Source organism: Centroberyx affinis, unplaced genomic scaffold (genome assembly GCF_046629955.1).
Source record: "Centroberyx affinis isolate AG114_WGS23_722 - 3 ecotype Tasmania unplaced genomic scaffold, CSIRO-AGI_Caff_v1 ptg003861l_1, whole genome shotgun sequence".
In the NCBI taxonomy this organism is placed as follows: Eukaryota; Metazoa; Chordata; class Actinopteri; order Beryciformes; family Berycidae; genus Centroberyx; species Centroberyx affinis.
The window spans coordinates 68,380-88,016 of record NW_027281708.1 but is presented as its reverse complement, the minus strand read 5'-3'; the positions used below and the strand labels follow the sequence as shown (position 1 = coordinate 88,016).

The following is a 19,637-nucleotide window of genomic DNA, read 5'->3' as shown; positions in this document are numbered from 1 at the left end:
AACCGGGAGCACATCCAAAATCGTGAGCTTGTCAAATCAGGGGAAGTGTAAGGTCCAGCAAGGCTAATGACTGTAATAACTGGGCAAGCAGTGAAACAGAAAACATGACTTTATAGCAGTGATTCTCAACCTTTTTCGTATCAACCTAATTTAGTACAAATTAGATCCACAGACCCCCATTTGAATCTTTTGTCTCTCAGACCCAAATCTGAGAATATTTGTATAGCCTACTGTTAGATATGATTTTGTCCAGAATCCCATGACTATCTGTATTGTAGGTAGAGAGATAACAGAGAAACTATGATCAAAACAGTCATTCTTCTAGATTCTCTTATTGTATATAAATGAAATAATGGTGAAGTTTCATGAACAATTCATCAATTTGCTGGGGACCCCCTGGTGGTCCCTGGACCCCACATTGAGAACCACTGCTTTATAGTATGTTTCCCATCGTTACAGTTTCTAAGTATTTAATTGGTTATTATTTTGATGACCTGAAATGTAAATTTTAATCATGACCTCTGGCTCTTTAAACACACACAAAAAGTAGTTGGAGTTTTGTTGTTTACTACTAGCTTTGCATCAATAAAATGGCCTTGCTGTTTGACTGATACAAAGGCAAACACTTGGATCTAATTAATTGCTTGTTACGTTTTTTTCAGATAAATATTTTGTTTTTACAGACATGCTGGCTGAAATATTGCTTTACAATATCTTAGCCTAGTCTTTAACAAATTAGCTTGCTAGCTAAGTGTTACCAGCTTAAAAGCCTGGATAACAACTGATCATGTGGTCAATCTTTTTTTTTTTTTTTCTGATTATTCTTGACAAGAAATTGTGCTTGTGGGAAAACCTTTGGCAAATAATATGTTTAATCAACATAGCAAAGTTGTCATTTTCTTTCAGATGTATTATAACACAACACAATCTCATAAAATTTTGTCAAATGAACACCAACTGTGTAAGGCAGCTTACATGTTGTGGACACAAAATATGTGAACATTGCCTTCCTCCGCCACACATTGGATGATGTAACAATAGCATGAATTGGACACACCATTTTCACGTGTTTGCCACATCAAAAGGTTAGTTAACAGTTATGTCTAGGAAAGTAAAACAACTTTGGTTAAAGGATAAGTTTGGCGATTTTGGACGGAGTCATTCCTATGTTCCCAGGGTCCTATGTTCCCCAGATTTATATGGCACATAATGGGAACGTGACAAAGGGTCCTATGTTCCCAGGGTCCTATGTTCCCCAGTTTTAGGGTTAGGGTTAGGGTTTAGGGTTAGGATTAGAGACCTTCAAAATCAAATAAAATGATAACCATTGGTTTTGTTGTGTTTATATAGCTGTGAAACGGGTCAAATTTGACCTGAACACAATAGGAGGGTTAATGTGTGTTAACAGAATATTGAACTGGGGAACATAGGACCCTGGGAACTTAGGACCCTGGGAACATAGATACACTCCCATTTTGGACCTATATATAAACTCTCTCATAGTACTTGAACCCTCAGAGAATATCGGCTCCTGAGTCAGCTGTTGGTTTAATGGCGAGCTCCGCCGCTACCCTCATACAGGGTTTGTCAAAATATCTCCAAAAAAAGCCAGTCTGTGAAAACGATATGGCGATCAAGTGACATATATATTCACAGCCCGGAAAGCAGCAGCACCGCACCATTTCCACTCAGTGTCTCTACCCAACTATGTGCAATTGTTGCTATGCTATGACCATCCGCAAAACTAGATCACGCTGCCAGTAAAGCACCTTCACCCTACAGCAGTCTGTGCTGCAGCAGAGAAAAATTGTTCTGTGATTTCCTGATTAGTGAAAGTGTGGTGGAAGGTCGAATTGTGTCATGAAGCTAATTTAAATTTATGTCCTTTGCAACTTTTCCGTTTACTCTCAACTCCCCTGTGGAGCCTACAAATGGCTTTTTTGGAGATATTTTGACAAACCCCATTTGGACTCATTGTTAGCAGCAAGAGGCAGTGAAGCGCTCTGTTTCAACCGACAACTGTCCAAGTACTACAGGTATGTAAGAGACGAATTATGCTTAGGTCAAAATCGATGAACTTATCCTTTAAGGTTAGGTTCAGGTAAATTTCATGATTTGGTTAAGGTTAGAGAAAAGTTTTGGTAAATTTCAGGGGAAATTTCACTCGCAGTAGAAATCTTGGCATGTGTTGGGAATTCAGCCCGGGTCGTCAGAATTGAAGGTAAATGTATCCACCCATCCATCTCCCCGACCACAACACCATATTACATATTTCTCAGTGCATGTATTTGTATTTTAAGACTCATTGTGCCCATTTCATGACTCGTGATTCATGATTTCATGTGATTCCACAATGGAAACTTTCAAGTTCTTTAACTACCTGAAAGTGATGGGACAGATTTGTTTCTAAATTTTCTGATACAGTTATAGAAACATAGAAGAAAAGTCATCTAATCCTTGGACATTTGTCAAATTCCCTCAAATTCTCAAATTCCCCAGTTAGACAGTATCTAAAATGTCAAGACACAACCATCAGACACGGCATAACCTGGAATTGAGGGTATGAGAGTATGCACTTTAGTGCAGTTATGTGGTTTCTCTCAGTGAGTTGGTGAGAGAGGCTATAGCCTAGTTGTCAGGTCCTAACATGACACAATACATCCTGTCTTCCATCGCCAAACCTCATATCTCTCTAATTCTCTATCTCTCTTTCTCCTCCCTTTCTCTGTCACATTGGCCTTGGATATGTACAGTGTAACAGCTCAATGTTTTCTTCTATTTAAAAGTACAGCTGACAGATAAATATGGAGCATCACTGAATAGTGAGACTTTTGTGAGGTTGTCAAAAGAAAAACATATTTTGAGTAACATCTATCATGAAACAATTAAATTATATCCCATTATATATAAATACAACTTAAATATAATGGGATATTTAAAGGTCCCATATGGTGTAAAACAGGATTCCCCTTGCCTCTGTGGTGATAAAGGAGTTGGATGGTCTATCTAAACATGGTGAAAGTATCAAAACGCACGGTCGCCAACTAAATCCACACAATCCATATTAGAAAAGCGAGCCTCTAAACGAGCCGTTTGGACTTCCGTAACTTTGTGGCGTCACAAAGGTTCGCTCATTAGCATTTTTGTAAGAAATAATAGACTAACAAAGTGTTTTTTTCAAAGCGGTTGAGCGGTTGTCATTGTTTATTACCGGAGAGTTTTCCCTACCTGTAGCTGCCTGGCCGCGGCGTCTCACGTTTCACTCTTGAAACAAATCAGAACAGAGGGTCATTAATATTAATGAGACTTAAAGACACAGCGACGGAAACAGCCTGTTCTTGGTAAGGCTCACTCTCAATGGATTGAGAGTGTTTTTGGTACATGACACCACACACACAGCTTTGAATGGACCTCAAGACAGAAAATATAACACTGGAAAGTGTAAAATATGGGACCTTTAAGAAAATGTAAATACGACATTTTTATACTCATAAATATTGCGTTCAGTAACAGCAAATAAAACCGAACCAAAATTGCCATAATAATCCAGTATTATATAGTATTTCCCCATGTTGTCACGTTTTCTTTGTTAATGAGCTGTTGACCCTTGATTTAGTGAAGAGAAAAGGAGACATTTTGGAAAAGACAGTGGAGGCAATTTAATTCGAGAGAGAATTGTTGGGTAAATGTCACTGCACACACACAAAGACCACCGCCCCTACACACACACACACACACACACACGCATAGTGACCAATGACCTTTAAGCTGTCGTATTCCGTTATTGTCCATCCTTGGTTGCTCTTTACAAGCCCTGTGCAGATGACCTGGATTACTCCTGGTCATAAACACCACCCTACCTTTAACCATAGCGCTCCCCTTTCACACACAAACAGCTCCAGTATAATGTTGATTTGGTTGGTAACGCTTCATTTTCCGGGTCCACAATTTCCAAATAATTTACTAGAAAGGAACTGTTAATTTCTTAGGAAGTTTCCTGGAAAGAACCATGAAATGATGTAGTAGTTATACAGAAAATGTCAGCAGTCTGGTGGAGTCGATAAGATACTGAACATTTCTAAAAGAGTTTCCTGGAAAGAACTGCAAAACTATAAACTATTTACTGGAAAATAATAGGCAGAGGTCAATTATCAGACGTCATTATTCATATTCATTAATTAATTTTAGTTAAAGAGTAACTGAACTCCAAACCCAAATCTTCGGTGAAGCCTGACATCTAATGGTGAAAAGTAGGGTACTGCACTGACCATCTGCTATTGGATGATCTTTGGTGCCAGGTGATGTCACCACCTGTTGTACTCTACAGAAGGTGACATCACCTGGCACCAAAGACCAGCCAATAGCAGATTGCCAGTGCAGTACCCTCACACATCACCAGTAGATGTCAGGCTTTACACAGATTTTGGTTTGGTGTTAAGTTACTCTTTAATTTCAAATTTTCTGTATAACTGCTACATAATTTCATGGTTCTGTCTTGGAAACAACAGAAGAAATTGGAGGAACTTGGCAACTACCAGCTAACATTGAACTCTTTCTCTATTTTCCCTATAGTTAGTACATCATTTTATGCTTCTTTCCAGGAAACTTCCTAAGAAATTAACAGTTCTTTTCTAGGAAATTATTAGGAAATTGCGGGCCCGGAAAATAAAGCGTTACCAATTCGGTTGTATCTTTTAGGTGCTGTTGGATATGTTGTATCTTACTCATTATTAACCCAACTCTAAGCATCACAGATGTATAAAGGAATGCTCTGTTAAAAATGCTATGATTTACTGACCATAAGTTACTCTGTCTTGTTACATTTGCAATAACAGCACAATACATTTACAATACCAGTAAAAGGATGAAATGATTTGGAACCTCAGTCATACCACTTTAAAAATAAAGTGATTTCTACAAACATACTCTATGGAGGATATGTATGTATTATCAATTTGTGTAGTTTCCATTAACAGCATGGCTGTGAAACACCAACCAGCAATTTCTCCATACAGCCTTGTTAACATGCCTGCTTTGGTTGAGTCACATTTCCTGGCAGCAGTGAGCAACTTTTAGTATCTTGTGTGACCTTAAGAAAAGGCCTTTTGGAGGCAGTGGCTGATGCGAACATGCATGCTTGTACATTTGCATACATACTCACATGGCACACAACAGTGTACAATTTTCGGCCATGTCACTGGAAAGATTTTCTGGTAGCACATTTTAACTATTAATACGTTGCTTATTAACATACATATTAGTAGTGTATTGGTTCATTATTAGTCATTACAAACCACTTAATAGCGCCTTATTCTGCACACATTGTATTCTACAAGTATAGCATAAGATATTAACTATGGGTTTTCCCTCAATAGCCTCCCAATTAGTGCTTATAGCTGTCAGTAATGACGTTTTGCTGGTTTCTCATGTTTGTTAAATGGATAAAAACATTTCCTGTGCAATTTTGGGAAGGAAACCGATATCTTTTGTTAGTGTATTGTAAACCATTAGAAATCTTTCATATGAATTTAAGTTATTCAGAAAGCCATATTAAGAATATGTATTCTTGTGAGACTAGCACCTTATAAACCCCATAGTGAACAAAGAGCCCAAAAGGCTGGTGAAGGAAAATGGAGTATACTTGTAAAATATGATATGTTATGAGGTCTTAATAAGTGGTTTGTACTGACTAATAATGTACAAATACACTACTAATATGCATTTTAATAAGCAACTTATAATAGTTCATATGTGCTCCCTAAAGTGTTTTTCTATATGGTTTCATGAGACTTAGAATGTAGAAAAGTAATAAAGGGGGCTAAGAAGTATGATTGAAATAACAAACGATTTGATTGGTCGGACAAAACACACAGTCGGATCTGCTGTCGCAAAAATGCTGGGATGAAAACCGCCGGGATGGATCATATCTGAGGCAATTTCTCTGTCTTTTTCTTCTTTCTCTCTGCTCCCTCCTCCTACCCCTGAACACCAGGTGTCCAACTGGTTTGGCAACAAGAGGATCCGGTATAAGAAGAACATCGGCAAGTTCCAGGAAGAGGCCAACCTCTATGCAGCCAAGACAGCCGTGACGGCGGCCCACGCGGTAGCAGCCGCCGTCCAGAACAGCCGGGCCAGCTCTCCCACCACACCCAACTCAGGTAGGTAGGGGCCATTATCCTCATGTAGAACTTGGCTTATTCAACACAACCCAACTGGACACGTCGGGCTCAGGTTAGCTCAAGCTAGATTTCTCATTGAATTGCTTGAGTGTGGGTCAGGCTTCGGTTGAAAATAAGAAGGAATTTGGGGATTTACTTGAGTTTGTGCTCAAAAAAAGCTGGATCCCCTGGACTCTATCTTGAATTTTTCATGTTTGGATCAGGCAAGGCTCAAATTTACACCCATAAAACTCTGATGTATTGAGATGTGTGCACTGTAATACACAGTAGAAGTACACAAATTCCTTACTCAAGTAAAAGTGCAAATACTCATCTAAAAATATACTCTGGTAGAAGTTGAAGTACCGTTTCCAATCCTTTACTAAAATCAAAGTATAAAAGTACATGGTCTTAAATTTACTTATTTTTACTTTACTTTAAAGTATAAAAGTAAAACTTGTTCTCCAAAAGTCATTTCTAATGTTTTAAACTGGTTTTCTGTTGAGCGTTCCTCTGAATCCCAGATGAGAAAGAGTCTGCAGCTCAAATCACTAACGTTAATTCTCTCTCTCTTGTTGCTTCTCTCTTCTTCGTGTTGCTTCTCTCTCTCCTTTTCCCTAATTTTTGGTGTCGCTTTGCTGAACAAGCAGCCAATCACATCTGGCTCTTGATCAGCTGCTTCAGGGATGGAAATCAGTTGATGATTTCCCGAGATTAACGAGTCTGTTTTGAAAATGTAGTGAGTAGAAAGTACAGATTTTTCTTTTGGAATGTAGTGAGTAAAAGCCAAAAGTCTTCAGTGAAACAAAAACGAAGTAAAACGAGTAAAACAGACAGACGAGTAAAATTAACATTCACGCAGATAACACATTCATAGGAATTTCATAATGAATTTAACATGAAATTATTGTGCAGATCTTCCCCAAACATTAACAATATTGACAACAAACCATTGTCTTGTATGTCTTGTAAGTCATTGTTAACAATTTTAAGTTTCTCTATTTTTTGTTTTTCATGAAGTGGAACTCCACAAGTGTCAACTATTCATAAATGTATTATTTAAAGGCAAATTCCATTGAAAAATTAGATTTGCAGCTTTCTATATAGTTAATAACATACCATACATATGCCTTTTGGTGGACACTTGCATACATTTTTAGCAAGGGTGACCCAAGTGGGAAGTGGCTCTGCCTATTGAGTTACAGAACCATCAAGCCTATAAAGTGGCATGTTATTAATATTTTTTTCAGAAATGTTGAGCAAATGGTGAGTAAAACCTTATTTTAATCCTGTTAATAACAACACAGATTCTGGTTCACAATGATTGGATGAAATTTGAATTTCTTAAGTGTTCTTACGTCTTCTCAAAGCTATTCCACGTAAAATCTGAAGTGGAAAATGTGTGGTATAAATGGATATTTTTATTAAATAAGTGCTACAGTGATACAACATTCTTACTGTATGCATTATGCATTTCCAGAGGGTTTTAAACTTCCCACAGTAAAGTGGAAAGAATGCTACAACTTTTAATCTATTATTTCTTTTTGTCTAGAGGTCAACTAATTAGGGATCAACAAATTGTGTTTTTGCACAAATTAAGTTACAGGGAATGAAAACAATAAATTAGGCTGACATCATTTTTTACAATATCATGATATGAATGTTTTAAATGGATAAAATGGGTGATTAGTGATTGAACGTATGATTTTTTGTATGATTTTTTGTATGATTAGACATTGCTCTCTCCTCCTACTGACCTTGAGTCTTTTAAGAACGCTTATTCAAATCAAAGGCAAAAAGAGATGGAAAGAGCATTAAATCAGAGGAGGTAAAGGAGCAAAGTTGTCTGTGGGCGTGTTGAAGCTGAGATAGAGAGAGATGCACGTACTGGAAGGAGGAAAATGAATGAAAGAATGCTAACTGAAGACAGATATATGCCTACAAAGATACTAATTATATGTGAATGACTAGAATCACTGACAGATTGGATGAAACAATTGCCATTTTGTGTGCTTTCCTAATTGATCAAGAAATGTGATGTCACCAAAGCAAATCCATAAATGGAGGATTCAGTTAGTGCCTCCTTGACTTTTCAGTCCAAAACTGCCGTATGGAGCAGAGATTTGAAAAGCCTTCATCCAAATATCCAGAGACAGCTCAGCATCAGCATCAGGGAATTATGCAATTATCTATTTTCAGTGCCATAGACCATAATTAGCACTGATATATACTAATTACTGTTCATTTATGAAAGCTCTAATCAGCCCTGACTAACAAACGCATTAATCAGTCGACCTCTATTTTCAACACAAGTAGATAAGTTGGTGTTGTGTGTCTAGATTTACTTATTAGCAGGGTCATATGGGCTGCTAGGTGGATCTTACTGTTCAGCATCCGGATTAGACCCACATACACTACCAGTCAAAAGTTTGGGGACACCACATTTTTCTTTATTTTTACTATTTTTCACATTTTAGAATAATAGTAAAGACGTCAAAATTATGCAATAACACAAATGGAATTATGCGGTGAGCAAAAAAGTGTGAAACAAATCAAAACTATCGTATATTTTAGATTCTTTAAAGTAGCCGCCCTTTGCCTTGATGGAAAGACAAAGGCTTTGGAAAGAAATTCATACATAGGATCAACTTCACTATTTATATTTGTCTAAGAAACTAATTTCAAGCATTTAAGCAAAATGGCTTTAAGAGAATGAGAAACATAATACATTCAATCAGGTGGGTCCAAACTTTTGACGGACAGTGTATGCTCTTCTTTCTTTTTTTTACAGCTTTGGAAAGGTTTGCAAAGTTACAATGTTCTCTACCGTCATGTCACTTATTGTAAGACTAGACTACAGGGATTTTGAAGCGGTGCCGTTCCTCTCTCTCCCCACCCAGGCTTCCAGATGAAAGACGAGGAGTTCCAACTGGATACTGCTGAGAGCAAAAACTCCATATTAACCAACATGTTCACTGGTACTGGCCCTTTACCACGTAGAATATCCTAGATGTTGTCGTCCTACTCATGTAAAACCCATCCATCTCATTGGTCCATAGTGATTCCATTGTGAGCATTTCATTTTGTTTTCATTTGGGAGATGGTTGTCTGTGTTGTGAGGCTTCATGGATCGTCCAATGAGCAAGTTTTACTGTGGGTGGCTCTGTGATCATACTGATCTATGCATCTTTTCCTCAAAATCCAATTGGATCTTGTCCAAAGCATGAACTATTCAGTATTTAATTTACTATTTAATGCATAGTTGGATTTGATTTCTACGGATCTAAGAGGATTAGGGCCACATGTGAAAAATGTATTTGAGTTCTGAGTTTAAAGTTAGAATTCTGAGATTAAATCAGAATTCTTAGTTTTGACTTTTTTCTCAGAATTTCCTCAGAATTCTAACTTTAAACTCAGAATTCTGACTTTAATCTCAGAATTCTAACTTTAAACTCAGAATTTTGACTTTATTCTCAGAATTTTGACTTTAATCTCAGAATTCTCACTTAATTGTCAGAATTCTGACTTTAAACGCAGAACTCAAGTAAATTCTTCACATGTGGCCCTCATCAGATTCCGTAGATTTCACAGGCCCAGCTCTATCAGCAGTGCATGTACTGCTGTTCATTCCTATTTCAAATGAGTTCACACAGTTTTGCTGCTCTCTGAGGTTTGATTTGACTTCACGGTCGAAGAAAAAAAGAGGGATGTTATTTTTTTGTAGGCGAATTAAAACTATTTTAATAGCATGCCTAACATGACAGGCCACCAAAAGCAGTCTCACTTTCTCCCCGCTCCTAGATTTCTTTTCAAATATTTTCTTTTCTTCTGAAAAATAATGTCAAAGCTATTTCACCACTAATGTGATTACATTAGGCAACATAAAAAATGACATGGAATTTACTTCCTTTCATTTACAGAAGTTGCAAATATTTTCCAGTTATTTAGGCCCATAACTTGATAATTTATTTCATAACTTATGAGGACTAAGAACTAGACTGCTAAGCCAGTAATTTCCCTATAAGAATGCTCTGTAGTCTCCACTGCAAATCAACTTGTTTGAAGAATTTAGTAGAATCAAGAGTCATTTTCTTGACAGCAGTGCAGTGATCTGCCTTATTCTGACTGGTTTCAACAGACTGACATTCTAGAAAACTCCTGAAACAAGTGAAGCTGCATTGGAAACAAGTGGAGTTATCTCTCCTCACTGGCAGCATTTTTTTCTTGATTTAAGAAAAATAAGATTTGAAGGCTGAATATGAGACTAAATGACTTGTTAAGATGGAGTTTCTGGGCCTTATTTTCCTAGTTTTTGCCATCATGACGATTGATTTTTTTTTTCAAAATTTCCTCCTCACTGTAGAGCTTGACACAGCTTCAGTTAGCTGGGAGCGCCGTCGGATTTTTCACATCAGTGCTAAATGAACCTAGGGAAAAGACTGATTCAGTTAGTTAGTATATCTGTTTGTGTGTGTGTGTGTGTGTGTGTGTGCATATGTGTGTGTGTTTTCCTTCTCAGCATAGCCCTTCTGCTCAGACGCTTCCATCTCTCCCTCTCCAGGTTCCTCTGCTTCTTTTAGCCTCCCAAACTCGGGGGACATGTTCATGAGCATGCAGAGTCTTAATGGGGCCTCTTACCAGGGGGCTCCAGTCGGAGCCAATGTGCAAACCCAGGTAGGATCCCCGATAACAGCGAGGGCCAGGGAGTCAGATCATGCACAAGGGCCAACTTTATCATATTACTAGAATCGTTGTAGAATCTTGTAAAGTGCGTAGTTCTGAATTAAGATGATAATTAAAGATCTTAATTTAGCCCTTCATACATATAAAGGTGTTTTTGAGATGTGTGAGGTGTGTCTGTCAGTGATGTCCAGCAGTAGGTGTTTTTTTTGTAAGCTTTTGGCTCTGACTCAAGCTCTTCTTGGCCTGGGAATCCCCATTCTTGTGTCCTTATGTCACCTTTCATCAAATCTTGCAGTTTATGTCATTTATTTTTTTTTTACCTCTCAATTTCACTGGATTAGTTCTACCTGTCCAGTGTCATGACTGTATCATGATGTGTATCTATATGTGTGTCACGTACTATACCTTGTTCATCTCGACCGCCATTTTTCAGTTGGGTTTACGACACTATAATTCTTGTTTTTTGTCACTGGTTCCTCTTTGTTTCTTTGTGTCATGTGTTATTTTACAGTGTCTCGGGTCAAGCCATGAAACTTTATTGGTTGTCAAAATTGTTATCCTAGCATATCCATGGCATATCTCCATAGAGGTGACATACAACTGTCAAGGCTGCAAGCGCTTTAAACAGAGGTTGTATGAAGAGAAGACTTGAGACTTGACTTGACTTGACTTGGGTTCTGGTGACTTGGGACTTGACTTTGACTGACTTGAAAAGGTTTCTAAAGTCTTGACTTGAGATCTTGTGTTTGTGTAAATGACTTTGATTGAAAGTGATGAGATTTGTTCCAGCAGACGACTGAATTTAAATTCTGTTTTCTGAATTTGTATGGAATGATTGAATTTATTGAAGTTGAAACTGATTCTAGAAATCAAACTCATGATGCTCTTACCAAGTTTTTATCCTATTAAAACCATATTGCATTGAAAAGTCCTAGATATTTAGTTTTCTTTAAGATATTAAATTGATACTGGACTCTTGATTTGTTCTGACTTGACTTGCTGTTCTACATTTAGACTTGAGACTTGACATTAATGACATGGACTTGATGTGGACTTGACTTGGACTGGACATGGACTGGACTTGGTAATGTACATTTAAACTTGAGACTTGACATTAATGACTTGGACTTGACTTGGTAATCTACATTTAGTCTCGGGACTTGACTTGAGACTTGTGCCTCAAGACTTGAGACTTGACTTGAGACTCGAGCGAAGTTGACTTGGTCACACCTCTGGCTTTAAAAATAAAACTTTGATATTCACTTTCTGAATATCATTTCAAATGTAAATATCTAAACTGGGTGACTAGTAAATATGTATATAATCAAAATGACCATGCAGTGTTAGGCCTTAGAGCAGCGAAATCTATAATATTTTTGGCCCATGTTTCACCTCCTCCATATTCCTGTGTATTTGTTCTATCGAGTTTGTTGTTGTCATGTTTGTTTTCCATTCAGGATGGGGGAGTGGGGTCGCTGATGAGTGTTTTACAACTGATTTTAAGGCTTTTACTGATCACTCTTAGGCCTTTTTTTTTAATCTACACTGAAAACTAAGGGGGACTGGTTGTTTTTACAGGGTTGCTTTCATTTAATATTGTCATGGAGAAGCTTTCAATTTGTATTTTTCGAATATTTGTCTTCCATTTCATTCATATTATTCCCACAGTTCTTTTCTCATGCTGTTTTTTTTTTTCTCTTCTTAAACTGCTTTTCTTGGATTTTTAAAAAGCATCATATAACTTTCTTTCTTCCCTTTCCTTCTTTTCTGCCGTTTCTCTCCACTTCTTCCTCGCTTGGTCTTTATCTCTTCTTGTTCTCTCTCACTCTCTCTTTCTCTCTCTCCCTCCATCCTACCTCCAGGGGGATACTACACGCCATGCTATCAGTCAGACCGTAGGATACAGTGACGGTCTCCGGCATGCCCTGTATAGCCCGCATGGCCTCAACGTAAGTACGCGTAACCATGGCGATGAATGACAGCGCCGCGTCATTGTCTGTAATGACGAGGCCGAAAGATGACGAGCGGGATAATGGCAGTGGTGATGATGATGACAGAGGCTGATGGGAGGTTGGAAGGAGAATGGCAGTGTGTGTGGGTGTTTCTGCGCACACACACACACACACACTCACACTTAACAGATTCTAACACGCACACTCAACACTCTAACAGATTGTAACAAACACAATACTGATTCTAACATACACACACATACATGCACACACACACACACACACACACACGCTTAACACTAATACAGATTCTAACAAACACAATAAAGATTGTAACACACACATGCATGCATGCACACACACACACACACACACACTCAACACTAACAGATTCTAACAAACACAATAAAGATTCTAACAAACAGTGCAGATTCTAACACACACACACTCTTAACACACTCCTAACACTAACAGATTCTAACAAACACAATACAGATTCGAACATACACACACACACACATAGACACACACACACACACACACTCTTAACACTAACACAGATTCTAACGAACACAATACACATTCTAACACACACACACACACACACACACACACACACACTTAATACTAACAGATCCTAACAAACACAATACAGATTCTAACACACACACACACACACACTCGTAACACTAACACAGATTCTAACAATCACAATACACATTCTAACACGCACACACACACACACTTAATACTAAGATTCTAACAAAAACAATACAGATTCTAACACACACACACACACACACACACACTTGTAACACTAACACAGATTCTAACAAACACAATACATATTCTAACATACACACACACACACTCTCTTAATACTAACACAGATTCTAACAAACACAATACACATTCTAACAGGCACACACACACACTTAATACTAAGATTGTAACAAACACAATACAGATTCTAAAACACACACACACACACACTCGTAACACTAACAGATTCTAACAAACACAATACATATTCTAACATACACACACACACACACTCTCTTAATACTAACACAGATTCTAACAAACACAATACAGATTCCAACACACACACACACACACACTTAATACTAACAGATCCTAACAAACACAATACAGATTCTAACACACACACACACACACACACTCGTAACACTAACACAGATTCTAACAAACACAATACACATTCTAACACGCACACACACACACACACTTAATACTAAGATTGTAACAAACACAATACAGATTCTAACACACACACACACACACACTTAATACTAACAGATCCTAACAAACACAATACAGATTCTAACACACACACACACACACACACACACACACTCGTAACACTAACACAGATTCTAACAAACACAATACACATTCTAACACGCACACACACACACACACACTTAATACTAAGATTCTAACAAACACAATACAGATTCTAACACACACACACACACACACTCGTAACACTAACACAGATTCTAACAAACACAATACAGATTCTAACACACACACACACACACACTCGTAACACTAACAGATTCTAACAAACACAATACAGATTCTAACACACACACACACACACACACACACTTGTAACACTAACACAGATTCTAACAAACACAATACATATTCTAACATACACACACACACACACTCTCTTAATACTAACACAGATTCTAACAAACACAATACAGATTCTAACACACACACACGCACACACTCTTAACACTAACAGATTCTAACAATACAGATTCTAACACACACACTCAACACTAACACAGATTCTAACAAACACTCTTAACACTAACACAGATTACGTATAACACACACAATAACATTCTAAAACACACACACACACAACAATATAGACCTTATAATGCATTAATTTGGGAGAGGGCTAGTAGGGGTTGGCAAGATTGTAAAAATAATATTCTAAATAATATAAAATAGAGTAATCTCTGTTCAGCAGAGCCGACAGTGTGGTCAAACCACCGAGTAAATATACAACATAGTAAGATTAAGAATGGTTTAACTGTGATGACACACTCCAAAGAAGGTCAAGATAAATGTATGGCTTCATCCTAAGGTGCACATATAGACACACACACACACACACACACACACACACACACACCCTCCTGTCTATATCTATCAGACGTAGCAATTCAAATGAGAAAAAGAGCTTGCTTCATTCCATTTATCAAATGCATTTCATAATATCTCTGTAGAAACGCACTGTGTGAAAGGAAGGAAGGGCGTTCTGTGCTTGTGAATCTATGTTTTCATTTAACTTCTCTGAAATGCTTCTGAGAGCGTATTTGCAATCCGTCTTCTTATCACAGTAATGAAAGATGAAAGTGGAATTGCCTGGCAGCCTTGTACAGATGTGACTATCGTCTCTCCTGATGAGGCTTGATAAGGCGCCTCCTTAAAATGCTGCAGACAATCCAAAGCTACTATGGCAAAGATTCATTTATGGGTGGAAGATGAGCAGAGGCAAAATTGTGTCTGTATGTGCAGGAACATGACAAAAACCTTGCCTTGTACAGTAGAGGCTGTAAAATTGGTTTCAAGACTTTTTTGGGGTTGAATAATTATTCTAAGTCTTAACAATATAAAAGCTTACATACTGTAGGCAGAAGTGTCAGATATACACATCAAGATTCAGTGTTCACACTCAATAAAGATGAAAAAAGTTTCTCCAGAGTTATTATGACACAAAGCTGCATAGCAAAAATCACAAATTAAAGAAAAATAAGACGTTTAGCACACCTAAACGTCTTTTAGTGACAGGTGTGTAGGACAAAAACCAAAGAGGCAGTTATTGAAAAAGATATATAATGTTGCACACTGTCTACACTTGCATGGTTTTGGTCATACCTTCATTGGGCGAAGATGGTCATCTTTACCTGGTCATCTTTGGTCATAGGATCTTCATCGTGCAAAGATGGTCATCTTTACCTGGTCATCTTTGGTCATAGGACCTTCTTCAGGCAAAGACTTCTTCACCAGACATTTGTCTGGTAATCTTTGGTCATAGGACCTTCATCGGGCAAAGATGGTCATCTTTCCCTGGTCACTTTGGTCATAAGACCTTCATCGGGCAAAGATGGTCATCTTTACCTGGTCATCTTTGGTGATAAGACCTTCATCGGGCAAAGATGGTCATCTTTACCTGGTCATCTTTGGTGATAGGACCTTCATCCGGCAAAGACGGTCATCTTTGGTCATAGGACCTTCATCGAGCAAAGATGGTCATCTTTACCTGGCCATCTTTGGTCATAGGACCTTCATCGAGCAAAGATGGTCATCTTTACCTGGTCATCTTTGGTCATAAGACCTTCATCGGGCAAAGATGGTCATCTTTACCTGGTTATCTTTGGTCATAAGACCTTCATCGGGCAAAGAAGGTCATCTTTACCTGGTCATTTTTGGTCATAAGACCTTCATCGAGCAAAGATGGTCATCTTTACCTGGTCATTTTTGGTCATAGGACCTTCATCGGGCAAGATGGTCATCTTTACTTGGTCATCTTTGGTCATAGGACCTTCATCGGGCAAAGATGGTCATCTTTACCTGGTCATCTTTGGAAATAGGACCGTCATCATGCAAAGATGGTCATCTTTGCCTGGTCATCTTTGGTCATAGGACCTTCATCGGGCAAAGATGGTCATCTTTACCCGGTCATCCTAGATCATAGGATCTTCATCAGATGAAATGCTGTAATAAAGCACCATGCAAGTGTAGACTGTGTGCAGGATTATATTTCTTTTGCAAAAATCACAATTTACCAAAACAAGAATTCTTACAAGTCCCGCTATCACCACTCTGAGAAGCACCACTCCTTTCAGACTAGCCTTGCTTGTTATTGACCGAGATCTAAGTTGACATGCCAACAAACACCCTAATGTGAGAGGAAGAGAAAAATAAAGTCATGTAATTAGAGGCACAGCGACAGCAAGGTGTCATTTTGGTTTTGCTGAGCGCCCCGTCTTGCCCTGGGCAGTGGAGGCGATGTGCCAACCTCTAGCAGCTTCAAAGTGCATCGTTTTGCACTTTCTTTCACCGCCCTTCGCACACTCACCATTTCTTATTTAGGTCATGGCTCAGGGAGAGCAAGGAGGATGTGGATATGCCTTATCCAATGACACATACTCATAGAACACCCTGCACACTGATTTATGAAGCTAGGGGGAGGGAGATGTGTGTGACTTGAAGAGAGGGAGAGTGTATTAGGTATGAAAGATATGTTAAATGACAGCAGGGAGAGCTAGTCTGTCACATAGAAGCACAAGCCATGAGCCAAGTAACAGGAAGCTGGAGATCCTTACTCATCAAGAAGATGTGTATACTATCTTGAAATATTACATTTAAAATAAGCAAACCATACAGTGGCAAAAAGCAAAAAAGACATTTTACTGTATCATTAAAAGTTTGGGTTATATTAAGGAATATGCATTTGGTATTACAATGAATTCAAGAAATTGGCCACCAAAAATAAAAAAAAATGTTCACCTTGCCTTTCAGGGCTTCTGTAGTTATTTAAGTGCTGTCTTGACTTGCATGATAAATAGATGCAACACAGGCTCACTGCTGTAATTATAACTGCAACCTTTTAATTCTCTCTCTCTCTCTCTCTCTCTCTCTCTCTCTCTCTCTCCCCATCAGGTTAATGGGGGCTGGCATGACGCCCCCACACCTTCCTCAGTGACCTCCCCTACAGAGGGGCCGGGCAGTGTGCACTCTGATACCTCAAACTGATCTCCTCACCAACAAATCTCAGCACATCGTTATCATCGGCCAGAACCTTTCGTTTATGGGACTCAACCAAACAGATGTCCAGCTGAACCAATCACTGGCCTGGATAACCTTTACCAATCCCTTCCTACTCAATGTTGGGCATTTTAGGATTGGTGTTTCCTGGATCACATCCGCAGACATTGTTGGAACTATATTCTTGGAATATTTTGGCCAACATTGAATACACAGACTACAAAATGGATTTTCATCAGCTCGGGATTAAGGATTTATGAGAGAAGTCAATGCAGATCCAAAGTAGACTTTGTAAACCTTGCTTCTCTCATGTGTCCAAATGTGCCCATTTGCCAATGATTCTGTATTAACCAACTAAATCTGAAGCTATAAAAATCCTATGTGGTATTCAATGTATTGAGTTGCACTTTGTCCATAACACCATATACAGTATGTATTGGAAAGTTGATGGAAGTTCAAGACACATATTTGTCCAGCAGATGAATAATTTAGCAGGATGACTTTTAACTGGCCTCATGGTGAAAATTCACATACCCCATCTGAACTTGTGGACCATTTGACTTGATAAAGTACATTTGATGGCAGCTTTTGCTTGTGATCTTCAGCTGAATTTATACCTTTTTTGATTATTATTGGAAGGTCCCCAATCAGCACTGTGCATTCAAAAACATCTGCTAGATCTCCACACATGTTTATTTCTGTATGGAGTGTCAAACTTTTTTTTTTTTTTTTTTATCTTGTTTTCATCGGCTTTTTACCCCAAGATAGCACTCATGATCCAAAAACCACTGAGAAGATGCCTAAAATTGATGTCAAATCAAGAACTAGGCTGAAAGAATATTTAAAAATACTTGAAATATGTTTTGATTTGAGATGGTTGAGGACTCTAATCACATTTAACTCATAACCCTATCCAAACCTTGCTAACATCATCCCCATCAAACAAATTGATTCAATTACAATACTTGCATACTACCTCTTCTAAACTTTTTCACTACCATTTTCTTTTAGTCTTTTTTAAATATATTTTTTTTTATTGTATTACTTTAATGTATCTTGTAGTAATTATTGTGTTCATTCATGTAACCTCTTGTGTAATTTGAATTTGGTGAAAAGGGTTGCATTATTGCAACTTCACAAAAAAGCATACTGGTGATGTTTAACCAAGACATGGGCTTAGGTAAATTTAGCCACTTCACCAAACTTCAAGGCCCATACAGGATGTGTCTTATACTAGCTTTCAGTAGAGCTGGCAACAAAGATTTCAACATCCATAATTTTGGTCATTATGGAATCTAATGAAGGCTTTTATGTTGGTGAAAGTGGCTTATTTTATCTTGTCTGCCTTTAGCAACAGTGGCAGTTATGCCCATAGGAACTGTTGCAGGTGTGGTTTAATATCATTAGTGAACAGTGTAACTGTTGTAAATACTGAGGAACATTTTGAATGTCGCTGATTTTTGTTACCTCTTTAATATATGAATTAAAAACCTAGAGGTTTCAGTATCCACAAATGTATATTCAGACTCTGTTTGACAGGGTAGAGTACAACACCGTCTTTTCTTTCTTCCACTTCAATTGTTTTGTATTGTATTCCATTTTGATTACATCATGAGAAGAATATTTGTGGTTGTGGTCTGAAAGTACTAAATATGTTTTATCTTCATTTCTAACCTCACTACGTGGAGAACTTGATAACCAAAAGGAGTACTCTGTGGTAGTCAACATGTAGTTTCAAACACAAAAATAAACTTTTGCTTTGATGCTTTGATTAACTTTTTATTTATTAATTTTCTCCCGTCTATATCTGTCTCACGTAAATGTGAAAGTGGAGGAAAGGATTATTGCAGTACTTGCTTCGTTCTGGCACAATGTGTCTGCTTCGCTGATTTATTAAAGGAATAGTTCACCCAAAAATCAAAATTCTGTCATCATACACCCCCCCTCATGCCAAATGAAACACAGGTGAAATTTGTTAGTCCATATAACACACAGGGAGGTTGCCAGCACAACTTGGTAGCAGCCT

General features: G+C 38.0%; 1 protein-coding gene across 1 annotated transcript in view; it reads left to right on the top strand.

Moving 5' to 3' along the window:
• The window catches only part of LOC139662677 (pre-B-cell leukemia transcription factor 3-like), a 63,495-nt gene extending 44,164 nt beyond the window's left edge, over positions 1-19,331 (top strand). The window contains exons 7-11 of the mRNA XM_071541397.1: positions 5,993-6,158; positions 9,059-9,136; positions 10,720-10,832; positions 12,704-12,790; positions 17,507-19,331. Coding sequence (XP_071397498.1) covers positions 5,993-6,158; positions 9,059-9,136; positions 10,720-10,832; positions 12,704-12,790; positions 17,507-17,599 — 537 coding nt within the window. The 3' untranslated portion in view covers positions 17,600-19,331. The remainder of the gene's footprint in view (positions 1-5,992; positions 6,159-9,058; positions 9,137-10,719; positions 10,833-12,703; positions 12,791-17,506) is intronic.
• The last annotated feature ends 306 nt before the right edge of the window (positions 19,332-19,637 follow it).